The sequence below is a fragment of the Camellia sinensis genome, chromosome 6 (assembly GCF_055761805.1).
Source record: "Camellia sinensis isolate YWXY chromosome 6, ASM5576180v1, whole genome shotgun sequence".
Lineage (NCBI taxonomy): Eukaryota > Viridiplantae > Streptophyta > Magnoliopsida > Ericales > Theaceae > Camellia > Camellia sinensis.
Genome location: NC_138966.1, coordinates 174,363,397 through 174,382,161, shown reverse-complemented (window position 1 = coordinate 174,382,161; position 18,765 = coordinate 174,363,397). Strand labels below are relative to the sequence as shown.

The window sequence follows — 18,765 nt, the reverse complement described above, 5'->3', positions numbered from 1 at the left end:
GTGTTTGCCAGGTTGATCGGGCAATCTAAAATCTCATTGACGGTTTCCCAGTATCTGGAGTTGTATGTCTTGAGTGTGTCGTTTGGCTCCATTTTGACACTGAGAAGGTGGTCCACCTCCTTTGGCGTTTTTGTGTTGGTCTTGAAACGAGTCACAAAGGCTTCCGCCAACTGTTGCCACTTTTCGATGCTTCCCTCCGGTAGCCTCTCAAACCATTTCAAGCCCACCTCGCCCAAACTCGACGGGAAGATTAGGCACATAAGAGCGTCATTCCGCCTATGTCTGGCCATGACCTGTCGGAAGTGGCTTACATGCATGTATGGATCGGTTTTTCCGTCGTAGAGCATAAACTTTGGCTGGTGAAAGCCCGCGGGAAGTGGTGTTGCTTCTATCTCCAGGGAGAAGGGAATGGCTCTCAGCCTCGCCAAATCTGTGTCTAGAAAGAGGGGCACAGCTGGGCGGGGTGATGGCATTATGACCTCTTCACTGGCATGACCCCCGTAAGATAGCCGTTGGAGCGCCGGCACCCTCTGAGCCTCTCGCCGGCAAGCCCGCTCCTTCAAGGCAGCCCGCAAGTCCTCGGAGCACGCGGAGTAGGAATACCTCGACGTCGTCGCCGGACGCGAAGGTTGATAGGTACTGTCTTACGCGCTCGACTTCTCTACAGGCGCGTCTGAATCTCTAACCCTAAAACTTCTGGTAATAAAAAGGGAAGGGGTGTGCCGCTGGCTCTGACTGCCTGAACGGCGTGGTTGGGTGCGCTCACTGTGGTCTCCCACTCCAACAACACCCTTCCCTTTGACATGCCGCTTGAGATCTTCCATCTCTGTCGCCATTCTTCGGATGACGGCGTCTTGGTCTCTCAACTTGTGCTCTAGACGTCTGGCGTGTGATTCTCTCCGCCGTTGGTGCCCGTCTGGGCTCCGAAAGTGACCAAAACTCCTTCCGCGCTTATCCCGCGCGTCTCTTGAATGTCCTCCTAGGGAAGTCTCCAGGTCTGCCATGGGTGGAATAGCAGGGAGTCCGTCTCTCCGTCTGGCTGACTCCGGGGTAACTCCGTCGATGGCGAACAATGGTATCTCGTCGTTGTTCGCCATGGAAGGCGATCAGATGAGCTTGGAAGACAAGGTTTTGTCTATCAAGTTCGCACAGACGGCACCAGTTGTACGGGGAGCAAATATTCCGCCTAGCCCGTACTCCTTTCTATCAAGCTCCTTGTCCGTCCGATCGACCTGCGAACACAACGGCGGTGAGCTACCCGGCGGAGTTTGGCCGAAAAACCCCTCCAACGGTCAAGTTAGCACACACTCAGAGATAGAGAGAGAGAGAGGAGAGACTTGAATGTATAGATTTATCTCACCAAATTATGTTCCATCCCCAGCATGGGGGGCGCAAACACGCTTATATACTTTCTGTGCCCAAATCTGCTCCTATTAGTCTCTTGGCATGTGGTGCTACTCTGCAATCTGTCAACACAAATCCTGCAATCACTACCTAACCAAACCGTCAGGCTATATTAGCGGAGCCCGACAGACCGGCGGAACCACCTCGGCCTTTCACGACCGCGCTGCGCAGCTTACCCGAGTGCTCCACTCGTCGAGCTCCAGAACGACCGAGCTCGATTGCATTCCAGCAAAGCCGAGTTCAAGATAGGTCGAGCTAGCAAACCGAAGGCCTTCCTGTCGCGCTAAACGCGTGAACCGTGGAATCCGGCATGGCAGGCAATCATTTCGGCCGAGCAACTCAAGTAGCTTGGTTTTCTACATAGACAAGCCCAAGTAGCTCGGTCCCAACATGGTCCTGGGCCTCAACCGAGCAAAACCTTATCTGGACGAGCCCAATCTATCACAGCCCAAACATGTTCAGCCCTTCATTTTGCCTGGCCTTTACTATAGCCCATTCCAGCTCATAAATCTCCCTCTCAGATTACTAGTGCATAATAGTTAACAAGTCAAATTTCTCTTCTCATAAGTTGAACCGAAGATCTCATTTTACAAAAAGTGTTACACAACCTTAAATCAAATGCCTTAATTCTAAAGGTTTGTCTAACTGTAAAATAATTTGTAAAAATTAAAATAAGGTTATATTTTTTGTTTGACAGAATAAATAACTTCACTCAATAACAGGATATCGAGTTCCAAAACACAAAAACCAAATATAGAACCATTACAAAAGACGAGGCATCGTAGTACCTACTAAAGCAAGAACCTAAAACTAACAACGGCTGGTTTGGGAACTTTAGCTATTTTAATTGGTTATTTATTTATTTATTTTTGATTATTTTAGTTTGATTAAAAAATATATATTTAGGATGACAGTTTTTTTTTTTTTTTTGTGTAATTAATTTGATAATTGTGAAAAAAAAAAATTATGATTTGTATGTGATATTTTTTCTTATTAACTATTTTAATTTTTGTTATCTTTATTAACTATTTTAGTCCAAACTTCTTATTCCAAGCACTCCGACATTTGAATGAAAGAATTTGGGAAAATTACTCCCTAGTTGTACTACCAGAAATTTATTACAAATTCATGAATTTTTTTATAATTTTAATTATTAATATACATAAATTTTACTATTTATTTGTAATTTTCTTTTTCTTTTTCTTTTTCTTTTTTTTTTTTAAGATTCAAATTTGTAATTTTCTTTTGAAGCATACACTGAATTGAATTTTCCCCAAAGAATTTGGGATTCAAATTTTAAACATATCTAGGACTTATCTGGAAAGTTACCATTTTAGTTTAAAAGTTAAAAAGTCATTAAATAAATTAAAAAGTCAACAAATTATACAAAAAAAATTTATTTTCTCTCTACTTTTTATACATTTTTTTGGGATAAGAAGTCAAAAAATCTTTCCAAACATACTACTTTTTTTTATCTCATATTTTAACAAAAAATTACTACAATAACATGTTCTCAAATTAGACAAGAAAGAGAAAAAAAAAAAAAGAAAAGAAAAAAAAAGAGGGAAATATCAAATCAATGGGAAAGTTTGAAAAAATAATTATAAATTAATAATTTTTTTTTATAAATATTAATAATTAAAATTGTGTACTTTTCCATCAATATATATATATATATATATGTTCCTGATTACACTGGCTACAACTACCCAAAAAAAAAAAAACGAAGTAGTGAGAAAATTGTTGAAGCAAAGCAAGGGTGGAGCCGTACTTTATGCAATGAGCAGGGGGAGGGTGTCGTTTTATTAATTAAACTCTCGTGTGTGTGTGTGTGCGCCCAACTCACCCATCATCATTACTACTCTCCAACGTTCCTATTTTCAAACGCACACTTGGAGCCAAAATGCATTCAAATTTGCATCACTCAAACTCAAACTCTCTCTCTTTCTCTCTCTCTCCTGATGCAATCTTCAGCATAAAGACCCTTTGAGAACCAGGGCATGGTGTGTTGATCTGGACAGGCTCTCTAATGGGTTGTTTTTTGGCCTGTTTTGGTTTCTCCAAGAAGCATAAACGCCGAAAACCGGCCAACAAAGTCCTGTCTCCAGACCAAGTGAGATACCATCTTCAACCTCTCATCAATTATATATATAGTTCCTAGTGTTTTTATGTTTAAATTCGCTGGATCTTGAATTGGTGGTGGAAGGAAATGAAAGAGAAGAGACAAGTCAATGATCCAAACAGTGTATATAGCTTTTTTTTAGGGTTTTAATACAACACAATTTGTTGCAGGGACATGGAAGCTACAAGCCTCTAGACTCTGATGTCACTATAAACCTTGACATCACAGACAATCCCAGCAAGTCAGACTCTGAGTTCAGGTCAGTCTCTGACTTTCTTGATTTTCTTGGTTTTTGTCTTTTTTATTTAATTAATTTTTTGTTCCTTTTTTGTTTGTAGTATTAAGGGTAAGGAAAGATCGATCTTGAGAATAAAAAAGAAAGTCAGCTTCAATTTGAATATCAAGGCCTATGAGCCACTACCAAATCATGATTTCACCAGTTATTTATCCGAAAGTGAAGAGAAATGTGAAGAGAACAAACAAGAAACAGCGAAAGCGAGTAATGATTCAGAGGCATCAAAAACGAGCTCTTACCCTTCGAATTACCGGTACCAAAATTGCAGAGACCCTTATGATGAAGATGATGACATAAAAATCGAGGAAAGTGACGACGATGACATTGATGACCGTGATGAAGAATATGATGGTGATAGCGACAACAGTGACAATTTCAAAATGTGCCAAGAAGAGTTTTCAGAGCGATTCTGTTCTTTATCAATGGAGTCAGAGAAAAGGGTTGCCTCTGTTCAATTGGGTGATGACAAAACCAATAATCTCATGCCAATCACAGCTTCACTTGATCAAGAACTCAAGAAACTCGGGTTGAATCATAAGGCAGCTAGAGATAGGAGTGAGTATGTATTCTCTGTGCTGAACCCAGTTGAAAATCTCACTCAATGGAAAGCAGTGAAAGCTAAAGCAACAACACCATTGAAGCAACAGAGAAAAGAGAACATTGAATTAGAGCAACAGCAACAGAGGAGACCCTTGTGCAGGAAGCCAATTGCAGTTGATGCAAGCCTCTCTACGTGGTTGGATCCATCATTCCAAGATAGCACCATTGTGGGTCCCGCTATGTATCGGAAACCGAACATGTTGTGCAGATCAGGTTCATGAGAAAAATAGTAGAGACAAGATAGGCCATTACTGATCTCCAAGTTGTGGAATCATACAGTTCCTATCAAAGACAGTCAAGCAAACTGGTTGTGTGTAATAAGTCTAGTGTTATTGTTGTATTGTGTGTCCTGAAGATTTTATTCATTGATTCTACTGATTGTTTTTGCAAATGATGATGAAGTGAGTTAATTTGTTGGTTGTTTTGCCCGTACAACAGAGAAATGAAAGTATCTGATTTGTGTATTACATCACTTTGATTCTGATTTATAGTTACTGTGAAAGATGAAAATAAGGAAACTTCTACTCATATATAAAATCTATACAAAAAAACTTCACAAGAATCATGTGCACCATTATTATAAATAAATCCATTTTTAATGGTGTATTGTTTTGAAGGGAAAAATCCACAATAAACCAAATCATTATATATGAAAATTATGTATAAATTTTTGTTTGTTAGCATTACTATGACAATAATTGATCTCCAAAAGAATGGTTTCATTTATGCATGAAGTAATTGTCCAAAACTCTAATCACCAACAAACTTCAAAATTTCCAAAAGATTTGAACACCCTACCTAATACCCAAAGTAACACCATCACTAACCTCCAAACCCTAATCACATACCCACCATAGCCACCACTTCCTTCACTATTGGCCACTTAAGGCGCCACTGCCACCTCCTCCACCTTCCTTGTCTTGGAAACCCTAGCCGCCACCTCCCCTCACCTTGAAAACCCTAGCTGTCACCTCTCCAAACAGGTGGCCTTCATTTGACTATACAGAGCTGAAGCTTTTGCATTTGTCTAATTCTCCAAAACCAAATAGGTGACATTCCCCCCGACTCTGGTCGTCTACGTCCGAGCAGTTCTCATTTATTTGACTATATGCAACCAAACACTGTCCTCCTGTTGATGGCTATCTATCCGAATGATGGCAAAACAACAAGGGTGGTTGTGGAGAGAGGGGTTGTTGGAGCGGCAGCAGACGGGTGGTGATGTTTCCAACGAGGTGGGGGAGAAGAAGGTGGATTCAGAGAGGTGCCCACAGAATTGAGCCCTCAGTAGTAATTCACTTGGGTAAAATTGCAATAAAAGACATGAAAAGGCAGGGGTCCAAAGAAAAAAAGCGGAGGCATTTAGACCTCACGTCTCAAATACATTGTACACGTCAAACAATTAATAGAGGGAATACGTGTCAAACGTGAAACTATTTGAGGGACCTTATGCTAATTCTCTCTCTCACACACACACAAAAAATAAAAAATAAAAAGAGGAATACGAGGAACAAAGTAGGCTATCTGTGCAAGAATGCAGATTGTGAAGCAGTAATGCTGATCCATGAATTTCCCTTCACAGACACCAATGAAAGCAGTGCCCCTCATATAATTGGTACTGATTATGACCAATAGAACAACTGATTGTAGTGTGCATTATCTTCGCTATTCATCTTTTTGACCAAAACTGCAACAACAGTGCAAAAGACATGCTCAAAACCATGTATAAAATTTTTCTTACGGTCTTAAACTGTGTAATATATTAGTGTATATCATCAAAACAACAATGGGAGTATATCAGTACAAACCAAAAGTTGCAGACCAGACATGGAACTGATCCATAAGAATAATTAAATATAAAGAATTACCAACATGACATGACTTAGTCTTATCACCTTGCAGTTCTACTTTATGGTTAATAAAAACAAAATAAAATAAAAAGGCGACCCCTAAAGTATAAAATCTGAAATGTTCTAGCTAACTCTACTTTTGCAAGAAATGACACCACCACTCAGAATAATAGTAAAATTTTTGGCAAAAATGGCACAAAGACATCTCCCTGCCCATATTGGATTGTGAACAGAATTAAGAATGTGACTGAATTCCGATTATGTCGTAAATTCTAGCAATTAAGAGAGAGAGAGAGAGAGCATCATGACACGTATCTGCTTCATCATACTTGATCATTCTTAATACTCTTATATAAATGTCAAGACTCAACAGACATGCAATAATTCTAAAGAAAACAAAAAATAAAAAAAAATAAAAAAGAAAGAAAAGAAGAAGGTGCAAGTGCAACTGTGCTTAATATGTTAGTGCAAGATACTCTTTGTAAGTTGCTGTGAATGCAAATGAAAAAATTAATTTGGCACATAAGGTGAGAATCAACAGTGCAGTAAATCAAGCAAGAACTGAACAGAAAAACCTGCTGCTTCATTATACAAGACGGTCATAAACAAATATCAACCATGTCTCTAATATCATGACTAACAAAAGAAACACAAATATCAACCATGTGTCTAATATCGTGACTAACAAAAAAATAAGAAAAATCTTAATTGTACTAATATATGGTATATATCATGGGATCAAGACTGTTGTGATCTTTATCTGCTTTCATCCCGGGGAGAAATTGATGTGGTTCAGCTCAGGTCAACGGATAACTCAACTCGAATCCTTTTAGCAAATGTTGTCTTAAATGAAAGACAACAAATTGTTACCTCCACTTGAGAGACATCTGTGCCGGTTATCAGAACCTTTGGTCCATGTTTGCAACAGGAAATTAAAAAAATGCCAACTTTTTACTGAAATCTCTAGAAATCGAAATGGTGGAATTCAATCCCTTAATTTGTCCAGCTGGAATTGCTGATAAGTTGATCTATTGAATAAGATCTACATTATGGTGCAGATGCAAGAATCTAAATCCTCATCGTCAGAGTCACTAACATCACTGCAGGCAGAAATAGGAAAGAAAACTGAGATTATGCCAAAATAAGAACAACTCGGTAAATTGCCTATTCTAAATCTAAACATATATTCAACACATTCACTAATTTGTAATTCTTCTCATTGGGTTATAATTTCTCCAGCTACTGCAAGTGCAGAACACCAGAGAACATAATACACGGTTCATTTTGATAGTCAAAATATCTACTATTTATCCTCATTTTATTGTCCTGACAGCCAAGAATGTATGGCTAAATAAGACAAGAAGGGGATTTGAAACCACCAACGTCGAGAGCAGAATCAAAAGTACTTGAGCTAAAGGCCAGTGGTGCATATTCCCAGGACTTGTAACTGTACTATGAGCAATGAACATTCAATGGATCATAAAATACAATGGAGAAGTGTACAGGGGATCATATATGCCCCAAAATCCATGCACATGTGACTGATGATACACCAAATTGCAGTGTCGGCGGCCCACATGGACTGTCCATTAGATAATGGGAATTAAGAACCGTAGTAATCTTACAATGGGACATTTTAAATCCGAAGGCCATTCAATCTGATTGAAAAAAGCAAGGCACTATTTCTTCTTTCCTTCTTTGGTACTTAATATATATATATATATATATATGTAAGTATATATATAAAAAAAACAACAGAAGGACCATGGATTAACCAACAAAACCACAAAACTAGGTTTTAGATTAATTTTAAATGAAGTTATGCTCTTTCCTGAATTTTAAGATAGACCTTTGTTCTTAGCATTCCACTAAAAGATCCAACAAGCTGTTTTGTAAGGGCATCATGAACACCACAGAGATAACCAACAAACAATTTAGGTGTTTAAATCAAATATTCACAATTAAAAACAACTTTGCCAGTCCATATAAACAAAGCTGATGGATCAAAAATTCTCATAACTTGACCAACATGATACATACGTAATTAAATGAAGTGCAGCAATATATTACCTTGGTTGGAATTCCAATACCTCTGCAAGCTTATTCCCAATTTTGTCATTCCACTGCACTTTCCGCCGTGGCTTCCCAGATTTTTTCGATAACCCACCACCCTTCTTTCTTAACCCACCCTTCCTAGGTGGCAATAACGACTCCGCCTCGTTATCCTTATCTCTCTCCCCATTGAATTCAACCTTTTCTGAATCTACACTAGCCAGGGGCTTAGTTTTCACATTATTACAATCCTTTCCATTTTTATCCATTGCCAACTACACAATCAGAGTGCTAAAACTAGAAAAAGAGGGAATTCTCAAAGCTTAATATATCAATCAACTCCATAAAACAGGCACAGGCGATTGATTGACAAACAAACGATATCTTAAAAAACCCATTTCAACCCAATTCATAAAAACTCGATAAGTAAGAAGCCCTAGCTCCTAAATTTCAAATAATGGATGTAGATTCACTCACCAAACAAAGTCAACGATCATTTGGACGAGATCAGGCCTTGAATGTATGTCCAGTATCAAAAACTAAAAAGACTAGGCAATTATACAACAAAAAAAAACTCTTGAAAAACATGAAATTTAAACCAAAGATTGGATAATTGTTGTGTAAGTCGAATTTCGGTTGAATTGTTGAGATCCAAATGTCTGAATCAAAAGCTAGATATATAAGATAAAGAAAAAGAAACCCTAGAACAAAGGAATTGATGTGGGAAGAGGGAAATCGCAATGGAGAGATAATGGCGAAGTGCGCTTACTTTTTTTGTTTTGATAGAAAGGCTTTGTGAATATATATGTTAGCCACCGTTTGGGAAGTGGGTTGGCTTTTTGGTTTTTTGGCTTTTTTGGCTATTTTAGTCTGAGCTAAAAAGCTTAGTTTGGGAAGGGCTTTTTGACTTTTTGGCTTTTTGGCTTTTTTGACTTTTTTTGTGAGAGAAGAGTGTAATGATTATGGGTTGGATGTGATGTTTTGTTTTTTGTGGCTAAAATAGCCTATTTTGTCTTTTGTGGCTAAAATAGCCAAAAAAACCCGCTTTAGTTCTTCCCAAACGGACCCTTAATGTATGAATGTATTTGTATGTGTATACATTCTTCAAAATGGGTGTACATTTTTGTAAGAAATATTAAGGAGTTGTATATCATCTGTAACTTTTTTATTAGGAGTGTAAAAAAAAAAAAAAAAAAAAATTAAAATTTCTTATATTAAGATTTTATAATATAAATGATACGAAATATTTTTTTATAGTAATTGGGGTTTCTCAAATTTCGAAGCAGAGAAATTTTGAAACACAGAGAAATTTGTCTGGTTTGAAATTTCTCTGATTTGCTTATAAATTTCTCTGTATTTTGACCAATTTTGTCTTATTTGCTCATAATTTTCAAAATGCTTTGAACAAACTAAAGAAAATTGAGCTACTTACAAACCTATTTTTTTATAATTTTTACAAGAAAACACCATGTTAAATTCATTAAAGAACTTAAAATACAAAAATATAATTACAGTTTAAAAAAAAAAAAGTGTGTTTGGTAACGTTTACGTTTTCAGTTTATATTTACAAAAATTTTATAAACTGGTTTTTGTTTATTTTTAAAAAAACATAAACTATAAACGCGTTTGGTAATTGACAAAATGTTTAAAAAAATTTAAAAATTTAAAAAAGAGAGAGAAATGGCAAGTGGTAGCAAGTGGCGGCGGAAGACGGTGGTGGAAAGTGGTGACAGTGGGTGGTGGGTAGCTGGTGGTGGTGGGTGGGTGGCGGTAGCGGGTGGTGGGTGGTAGCGAGTGGGTGGTGGGTGGTGGGTGGTGGTGGTGGTAGCAGGTGGGTGACGGATGGTGGGTAGTGGGGGTGGGTGGTGGTGGCGGGTTTTGGTGGTGGGTGGGTGTGTGACGGTAGTGGGTGGTAGCGAGTGGGTGATGGTGGTAGTGGTGGTGGTGGCGGGTGGCAGGTGGGTGGCGGATGGCAGGTGGTGGCAGGTGGGTGGTGTGTGGGCGGGTGACGGTGGTGGGTAGTGGGTGGTAGCAAGTGGGTGGTGGTGGTGGTGGCGGGTGATGGATGGTGGTGGTATGTGGGTGGCGGGTGGTGGTGGTGGATGGGTGGATGGCGGTGGCGGGTGGTGGTGGTGGATGGGTGGATGGCGGTGGCGGGTGGTAGGTGGTAACGAGTGGGTGGTGGTGGCAGGTGGGTGGTGGATGAGTGGTAGGTGGCTGGTGGTGGCGAGTGGCTGGTGGTGGCAGGTGAGTGGTGAATGGTGGTGGCAAGTAGATGCGGGTGGTGGTGGTGGGCGGTGGATGGTAATGGCGGGTGGTGGGTGGATGGTAGGTGGGTGGTAGGTGGTGGTGGTGGTGGTGGCGGCGAGGGGTGGGTGGTGGTGGCAAGTGGATGGCAGGTGGGTGGTGGTGGTGAGTGGTGGTGGCAGGTGGGTGGTGGTGGCAAGTGGTGGTAGCGGAAGACGATGGTGGAAAATGGTGGCGGGTGGTGGCTAGTATCGGGTGGTAAAAAAAAAAAAACTCAAAACTCAAAACGGAAACACATTTTTTTGTGTTTTCATTTTTTAGCCAAATTTATAAACTGAGACCACTGATTTATAAATTAAAAATTTTACCAAACAAGTTTTTATTTGAGTTTTTTAAATTTTTATAAATATAAATTGAAAATTGAAAACGTAAGTGTTACCAAACGACATCTACACATTCCAAAAGATCAAAAATAAAATTAGAAATTAGAAATCCAATAAAAATCAAATAAGCAACATAAATTAGTGGGAGCTCAATGTAGGCAAGAAAATTCAAATGCTAGAGAAAATTAATCTAAAGGAGATATCTTAGTGTCAAAGAAAATTCATCTCAAAGGGAAAATTACACACAAGGAGAACTAAAATTAGTGGGAGTTTAACTCAAGGAAAATTCAACTCAAGGGACCACTAACTAGTGAAAATCAAACAAACAATATAAATTAATAGGAGTTTAATGTGGTCAAGAAAAACTAAAATGCCAAAGAAAATTGGAGAGAAAATCAAAGAGACAACAAGCTATAGAAAATCAAGTAAAACACATAGAGTAAAGCGAATCTAATGTGTTTAGAGAAAATTGTGATGTTAGAGAAAATTCATCTCAAGAGGAAAATTACATACAAGGAGACAACTAACTAATGAAAATCAAACAACCAACATAATTTGATAGGTTAGGAAAAATTCAGATGTTAGAGAAATTCAATCAAAATATTGGCTCAAACTCAGAGAAATTTCGACCCAACTCAGAAATTTTGCCCAACTCAGAGAAATTTCCTTAATTTTCTCTGTGTTTTGGAAAATTTTCTAATTTGAAGAAATTTCTTTGTGTATTATACATAAAAGAGAGAGAAGAAAAAAATGGAATAGTTTCTTGTCAACCTTTTAATTATTTCCTCTACAAGGGAAATAATTCAATAAGTGATGCAAACATGTGTCTTATAAATATATATATATATATATATATATATTGTTTGTATAGAAACTAGGAACATAGTCACTAATATATTTTTCATTCAACTCTATATTCATTTTTAAATACAGTAGAGTCAAGAAAGAATATACACTCAGACATTTATAGAAGCTTAAAGATGTCGAATTGTAAAAAAGAGGCAGATAGCAAAGATATCATCCACTGCCATACCTAGTTTCTTACGTTTCCAAGCACAAACCGCGTGTTGGACTAATCTTTTAACTAATTCTTCTCGAAAAATCACCACAAACATCAATCCTTCTTATATATATAAAGAGAGAGAGAGAGAGAGAGAGAGAGAGAATACAGAGACAAAAGAGAGAAAAGAGATGAAAGAGAAAGAGGAATAGAGATTTGGTATATATATATATAAAGAGAGAGAGGGTGCGATATATGGGTGTAAGTGAGGGACTTTAGGCTACAAAAAAAAAACATTATGAACCTCTTTCATTACTAAAAGTTAGAGAATGATGTTAAATTAGTTTTTCACAAAAAAATTGATGGAACCAGTAAACCAATCCAATTCAATATAAATTGTCAATTTGGTTTGGTTTTTATTAGCTTCGATTCTAGTTCTGGTTCTGAAAATAATGGAATCGTTCAAATTGGTCCGCTTCCCAATTCCGATTTCGAACCGAATCGGACCATGACATATTTATTTATTATTTTTTTATATGTTTATATGTAAAAATTAAGATTTGAACACTAACTTTCATTGCGAAATTGATAAACTCTAACCAACTTAATAAAATTAATTATCATTAATTTATTTACTAACATAAAATATATACCATAAAACCGAACCGAATCAAACTAGTTTTTATGGTTCGGTTTCCCAATTTAACGGTTTGATTGCGATTCTAATTTTTCTTAAACCAGTTCCTACTATTTGGTTCTTAATTTACTCTAAAACTAGACCAATTCGATCTTTTACCTATTTTTTTCAGCAAATGTTGTATTTTTTTCTTGCATCATTTGTGACGGATATTATGGATTGTTTTTTTTGATACACAATTTGTAATTTGTTAAGATAAATTGATAGAGAGAGATACAGAGAGAATGAATTATGTATTGATTGATTTGTTTACAATGTTTACAATTCCTATATATAGAAGAGAGGGTGGTAGTAGGTGTAGGTGGTAGTGGAGGTGGTAGGTAGAGTGGGTGGTAGTGGAGGTGGTAGGTGGGTGGTAGTTTACATTTTACAATTTACATTTTACATTAACGGCTAAAACTCAAGGAGGATAGGTACTAGCCAACTTAAGTTTGGAGAGAGTAATAAAACAGAAAAATAAGCTGACAATTAAAAATGGGATAGGAGACACTGTATGGTCGTGTCGGACCGTTGTAGCAGACAGTTTACGGGGTCATGTCGGACCGTTGTAGCAGACAGTTTACGGGGTCATGTCGGACCGTTGTAGCAGACACTGTGCGGTCGTGTCAGACCGATGTAGAAGACAGTTTATGGGGTCATGTCGGACCGTTGTAGCAGGACAGTTTACGGGGTCATGTCGGACCGTTGTAGAAGACAGTTTACGGGGTCATGTCGGACCAATGTAGCAGGACAGTTTACGGGGTCATGTCGGACCGTTGTAGAAGACAGTTTACGGGGTCATGTCGGACCGATGTAGCAGGACAGTTTACGGGGTCATGTCGGACCGTTGTAGCAGACAGTTTACGGGGTCATGTCGGACCGTTGTAGCAGACACTGTGTGGTCGTGTCAGACCGTTGTAGAAGACAGTTTATGGGGTCATGTCGGACCGATGTAGCAGACAGTTTACGGGGTCATGTCGGACCGTTGTAGAAGAATTGTGGTGGTTCACCAAGGGGGCGACTTAGGGAGTGCGCCATGGGCGACTTATACATGATACTGTGTATAACCCCCCCTCAAACTCAAATAGGTGTGAAGATAGAAACCTATTTGAGGTTGAAACAAAGGGATTGATAAAGCTGACCGGTGTGGAAGACACTGTATGAGTGTGTATATAGGCTGCCCAAAAGATATACATGGATGTAGATATCGAGCCCTCAAAAGTCGTGCCCTCAAAAGGTGTGCCCAATCTGTCAAAAGGCGTGCCATCAAAAGGCGTGCCCGATGCATCAAAAGGCGTGCCAGATATGATGGCGAGGCACGTGAGTGCCTTGGCTGGCGTGCCCGTTTGTCTGGCGTCAAGAGGCGCGCGATGCGCGTGGCTGCCTCGACTATTTAACCAAGATGAAGCCTGAGGCCGAGGCAGAGGCAAAAATCCTGCGAAATCCTCTGAAAAACTCTTCGTTGTGCTGAGAGAGAGAGTCTGTAACACTCTGTGGCGAGAGATATTCTGTAACACTCTGTTGCCCAGAAAATGGCCTCTTCGTCCCGTGGTCTGCTTACTCTCTTTCCCGATCTCAACGAGTCAACAAGAGAGATAACGGGTGCGGTGTCCTGTGAACCTCAACCAAACACCACTGGGTTTGCTCCGTTGAACTTTCCGATGCAGTCGGTGGAGCAAAAAATGGCAGTGCAAACGGATGTGGAGGCGAATCAGTATACTTTGAAGGCATGTGTGGAGTCCATGACGGCGGTCACAAACTTGTCGCACCGGCTGCAGAGTAGGACAAATGAGGTGCAGCAATTAAACTCCCAGCTGGCTCTGCTCCAACGCATGTATAAGGATGCGCGAGCAGAGATAAGCGTGCTAAGGGCAGAAAACAAGGAGCTGAAGCGGAAGGCCACCGTGATGTTCCGATTTGGAGGGCCGCCATATGCTGCAGTGGAGGAGCATGGGGGAGTGAACGTGCTCGGTGGCGTGGGAAACACAGAGGCAGCACCGGTAAGGGACACCCAAGAGAAAAGTAAGAAGAAGAGACCTACAGTAGAGTAGAGAAGAAAAAAAAAAAAAAAAAAAAAAAAAAAAAAAAAAAAGAAGCCCGCTGTGGGTGTGGTTGTTTTGTTTTGTTTTTGTTTTTTTTTGTTTTGTTTTGTTTTGTTTTTTTTTTTTTGGTGTAAAATGGTGAGCGAGGTTGATCCCTGAGATGAATAAAATATGGGTTGTTGTGCAAATTTGTAAATTGTTTTGGGTTTTTTTTTTTTTTTTATGTGAAAAGAAGGGAATCGAAGAAAAAAAAATAATAATAAAAATAAAATAAGGTGATGGCGACGAAATGATGAGCATGGTGATGAGGAATATATAATGATGAATAAAAATAATAAATGTGAGAGTGGGGAACAGGACGAATGGAGAGCACCAATTAAGCTGTATAAGAAAAAATAAAGTTGGGACGGTGAATGGGTGGGTTTAAATAAATAAATAAAAAGAAAGAGAAATTAGACCAACTAAGTTTTATAATAATGAAAAGAAAGGTTGGGCGATGGATGGGTGTATCCATGTGAGGTGAGTAAAGATATTAAAAATATTCTCATATCATAAGAAAAGGAAGTGAGTGGGTCTAGTGGAGATAAAAGGGACCAGAGAGAGAGAGAAAAAGAGAGGGGTAGAGAGAGTGTAGGTTGGTCGAGCCGCCACCGTCTGTGGCGACGACGGCGACGGTAGGTTGATCAAAGACAAAAGTGGCAGATCTGTGGGTCGAGAGAGCAAGTCTAAAGAGTCCTTTTTGTTTTGGTTTTGCCCAGCTTCAACCGAAGAAAGAGAGTTTATATAAAACCAATTGACCAAATTGCTAAAACATCTGTGGGTGGGAAGAGAATTGTGGAGGTAGAGCTCTGTTTGAAGGGGTTTCTATTGGCAGCTGGGATTTGACCCGTTGCTATCTTAAGCCGTTGTACTTCTTCCCTCAGTGTTTCATTCAAAGCATCTCGAAGATGTGCTTGTTGTTCCATCGCCTGTAACCGCAGTTTGAGTTCCTTGTTCTCAGTAGTCAATCCAGTTGTGTCTCTCTGGAGCATTGTGACCTGTGCAGAGAGGGTGGTAGCTTCCGTCTGAAGGGTCTGTACTTTCCTCTCCAGCTCGTTTGTATATCGTATTTTTCGCTCCTTTGAACGTGCCGCAGATTGTCGATTCGCAAGAATTCTTTTAGCTCGCTTGGGATCAAGGAGAGCGAGCCGATCAGGAGCCATGGTCTTCTTAACTCCATCGATCATCAACGATGAATCGGCCTCAAACGACAACATCGAGCTGTCCATCGAGTTACTGTGCCTGTGACGATAATGGCTGGCCGGCGGCGGCTTCCCGCCAAATCTCTCGGATTCGGCGGCGACGGCGGCGCCATCGCCGGAGTACTTTGAAGATCTTTTGATGCAACCAATGACTCAGCTGGAGTCTGATCAGGACATTCTAGAAGGCTTTTCTGGGTGTGAAGGAGTGCGAGGCAAGATGGAGTGGGTGGGCTGGTGTTAATTACACACAGAGACCACTACGTCAATGTTACAAGGAGAAGGGCATTGGAAGCAGATGCCAAAGATGTTGAGCAAATTAATGGTTACACATCCGAGAGAGAGAGGATTTGGGCAATGATGGGAAGGTATGTGTAGCATGGGAAGGTATGTGTAGAAAATAAGCGGACTAGGTTGAGGTCCGGCGGGCGGTCAAGGCAAGGTTGCCGCCCGCCGGAAGGCGAAGAACACCAAGATCTTTAACCTATAGCTCTGATACCATGTTAAGATAAATTGATAGAGAGAGATACAGAGAGAATGAATTATGTATTGATTGATTTGTTTACAATGTTTACAATTCCTATATATAGAAGAGAGGGTGGTAGTAGGTGTAGGTGGTAGTGGAGGTGGTAGGTGGGTGGTAGTTTACATTTTACAATTTACATTTTACATTAACATAATTCATAAATAAAATAACATATTTTCTAATAATGTTAAAGTTTTTGAAAATGTGTAACTAATAGGCACTACAAGAAAAATCACTTTTGGCGACTAAATTTTTAGTCGCCAAAAGTCCACTTTTAGTCGCCGAAAGTCGAGTTTTTGCTTTCAGCGACTAATTTTTTTAGTCGCCCCTTTTGTCGCGCATAAATGGTCGCGAGAGGTATCGGCGACTAAACTTTTTTTAGTCGGCAAAAAATAGCTCTTTAGCGACCAAATGTTTAGTCGCCATTGGTGCATTACACATTTTAAAAGCACACATTTGGCGACTAATATTTTAGTCGCCAATAGTCCATGAATCTCCGACTAAACAATTTTGTCGCCCAAAATAACACTTTTGGCGACTAAAAGTTTAGTCGCCAAAGGTTCTTCCGTAAAAAAAAAAAAAAACAAATTCTTTGGTTTTTCTGAGATTCGAACCGTGAACCATTCCAAGTGCCAACACCTTTACCAACATACTCCCCCCACTATGCCACTTGAACCTCACATGATTATATATGCAATATATATTATTTATATACTATTTTGACCGGTATTTATACAAAACCATATCTGTAAATATAATTATTTTTATTGAATATAATTTATGTAAAAAATAAATTATTTATTAAAAAAAAATGTAGGCCACTTTTGGCGACTAAATCAATTATTTAGTCGCCAATTCTATGATTTTTGGGCTACTAATTAATTTGTTGTCGCTAAAAAAATATGTTTAAATTAAAAATAGCACTTTTCGCGACTAAATCTGTTTTTAGTCGCCAAAAACGTCCCGTTTTGGCTACTAAATTGAAATTTAGTCGCCAATTCACTGTTTTTAGCTACTAATTTTTTTTTGTAGCCAAAAATCTTCATTTTCAGCGACTAATCTTTTTTTAGTCGGCAAAAGACCCATAATCGGCGACTAAAATGGTTTTTAGTCGCCAAAACCATAACTTTTGGCTACTAAATTATTTTAGTCGCCAAAAACCGTCGCTTTTGGCTACCAAACACCCTTTAGTCGGCAAAACTGTTACATTCGGCGACCAACAAACAGTTTAGTCGCTAAATCCTTGGTATTCGGCGACTAATTCATTTTAGTCGGCAAAAGGCTTCATTTTTGGCGACTAAATCAAGTTTAGTCGCCATTTGGTCAACTTTCAGCGACGAAATTCTTCATTTTAGTCGCCATTTGTGCTTTTTCTTGTAGTGAGGGTATATGATACATATCTTCCATAGCATTATATGTATGTATATATATATATATATGTATACATGTATTTGGTCGTTACAGAATGTGGGATCCAATTGTGGAGTGTGAAGTTGTCTTCAGGCGTAGGTTCGTTAATTTCGTTGTCGTCAATAGTAGCATTGTTTGGTTGGTTGGTTGGTTGGTTGGTTCATAGTTTTTATTTTTATATGTTTGGTTCATCGTTAGTGATTCATGGAAAGGGTTGAATTATTAAAAAATTATACATTATGGAAGTTTTTCTTTTGAACTAACGAAAGGTATCCTTCCAGAACATCCAAAGCTATGGTTGGCAGGAGAGAGAGAGAGAGTGTGTGTTTTTATTGGCACACTATTATCTTTATTCTCAACCTTTTACTCTTATTTTTTTCTGACGTGGTCTCAGTGTAACTCTCACATTTATTAATGTATTTTATTTTAGAGCGCTACTACGTAGTTCGAAAAATACTTGACTCGAAATGATTTGAATTCAAAATGACGTCATTTTGATTTGTTTTTTTTTTTTCCATATTTCTTTCTCTTTTCTCATTTGTTTCTTCTCTTCCTCTGTTCATCTCTTTCTCTCCCTCTATTCACAATCACCAAACTGAAATCAAGCTCAATTTTTTTTTTCTTCCGGCCAGCATCATCATCATCATCATTTGAATTTATTTTTCAATGCATCATCATCATATACAGATTTTGGGCATTTTTTTTTTCCCTCTTATATCTTGAAACAGACGGAGGAAGAGAGAAGAAGAGAAAGAGAAAGAGAGAGAAGAGGGAGGAAGAGGGAAGAGAGAGAAGAGGGAACAAATTTGTGTTCAACCAGACTGGTTGTGGCCGGGCGATGGAGAAGAATCAGAGATCGGAGGCAGCGATTGACAATTGTGATTTGACGATGGCGGCGGCGATCAAGCCATTCGGCAAAGGAG

At 39.0% G+C, this 18,765-nt stretch overlaps 3 protein-coding genes across 3 annotated transcripts; 1 reads left to right on the top strand and 2 right to left on the bottom strand.

The window, feature by feature from the left end:
- The first annotated feature begins 3,130 nt into the window (after positions 1-3,130).
- Positions 3,131-4,888, top strand: LOC145793045 (uncharacterized). The gene is made up of 3 exons (XM_082875433.1): positions 3,131-3,517; positions 3,697-3,785; positions 3,865-4,888. The coding sequence occupies exons 1-3, from the start codon at positions 3,434-3,436 to the stop codon at positions 4,640-4,642; spliced, it is 951 nt and encodes a 316-aa protein (XP_082731559.1). The 5' UTR covers positions 3,131-3,433; the 3' UTR covers positions 4,643-4,888.
- Positions 4,889-6,830: 1,942 nt separating this feature from the next.
- Positions 6,831-9,131, bottom strand: LOC145793046 (uncharacterized). Its single transcript, XM_082875434.1, has 2 exons — positions 8,339-9,131; positions 6,831-7,368 (listed from the first exon to the last, which is right to left on the bottom strand). The coding sequence occupies exons 1-2, from the start codon at positions 8,587-8,589 to the stop codon at positions 7,311-7,313; spliced, it is 309 nt and encodes a 102-aa protein (XP_082731560.1). The 5' UTR covers positions 8,590-9,131; the 3' UTR covers positions 6,831-7,310.
- Positions 9,132-15,447: 6,316 nt separating this feature from the next.
- Positions 15,448-15,936, bottom strand: LOC145793836 (transcription factor VIP1-like). The gene has a single exon (XM_082876708.1). The coding sequence runs from the start codon at positions 15,934-15,936 to the stop codon at positions 15,448-15,450; it is 489 nt and encodes a 162-aa protein (XP_082732834.1).
- Between the last annotated feature and the right edge of the window lie 2,829 nt (positions 15,937-18,765).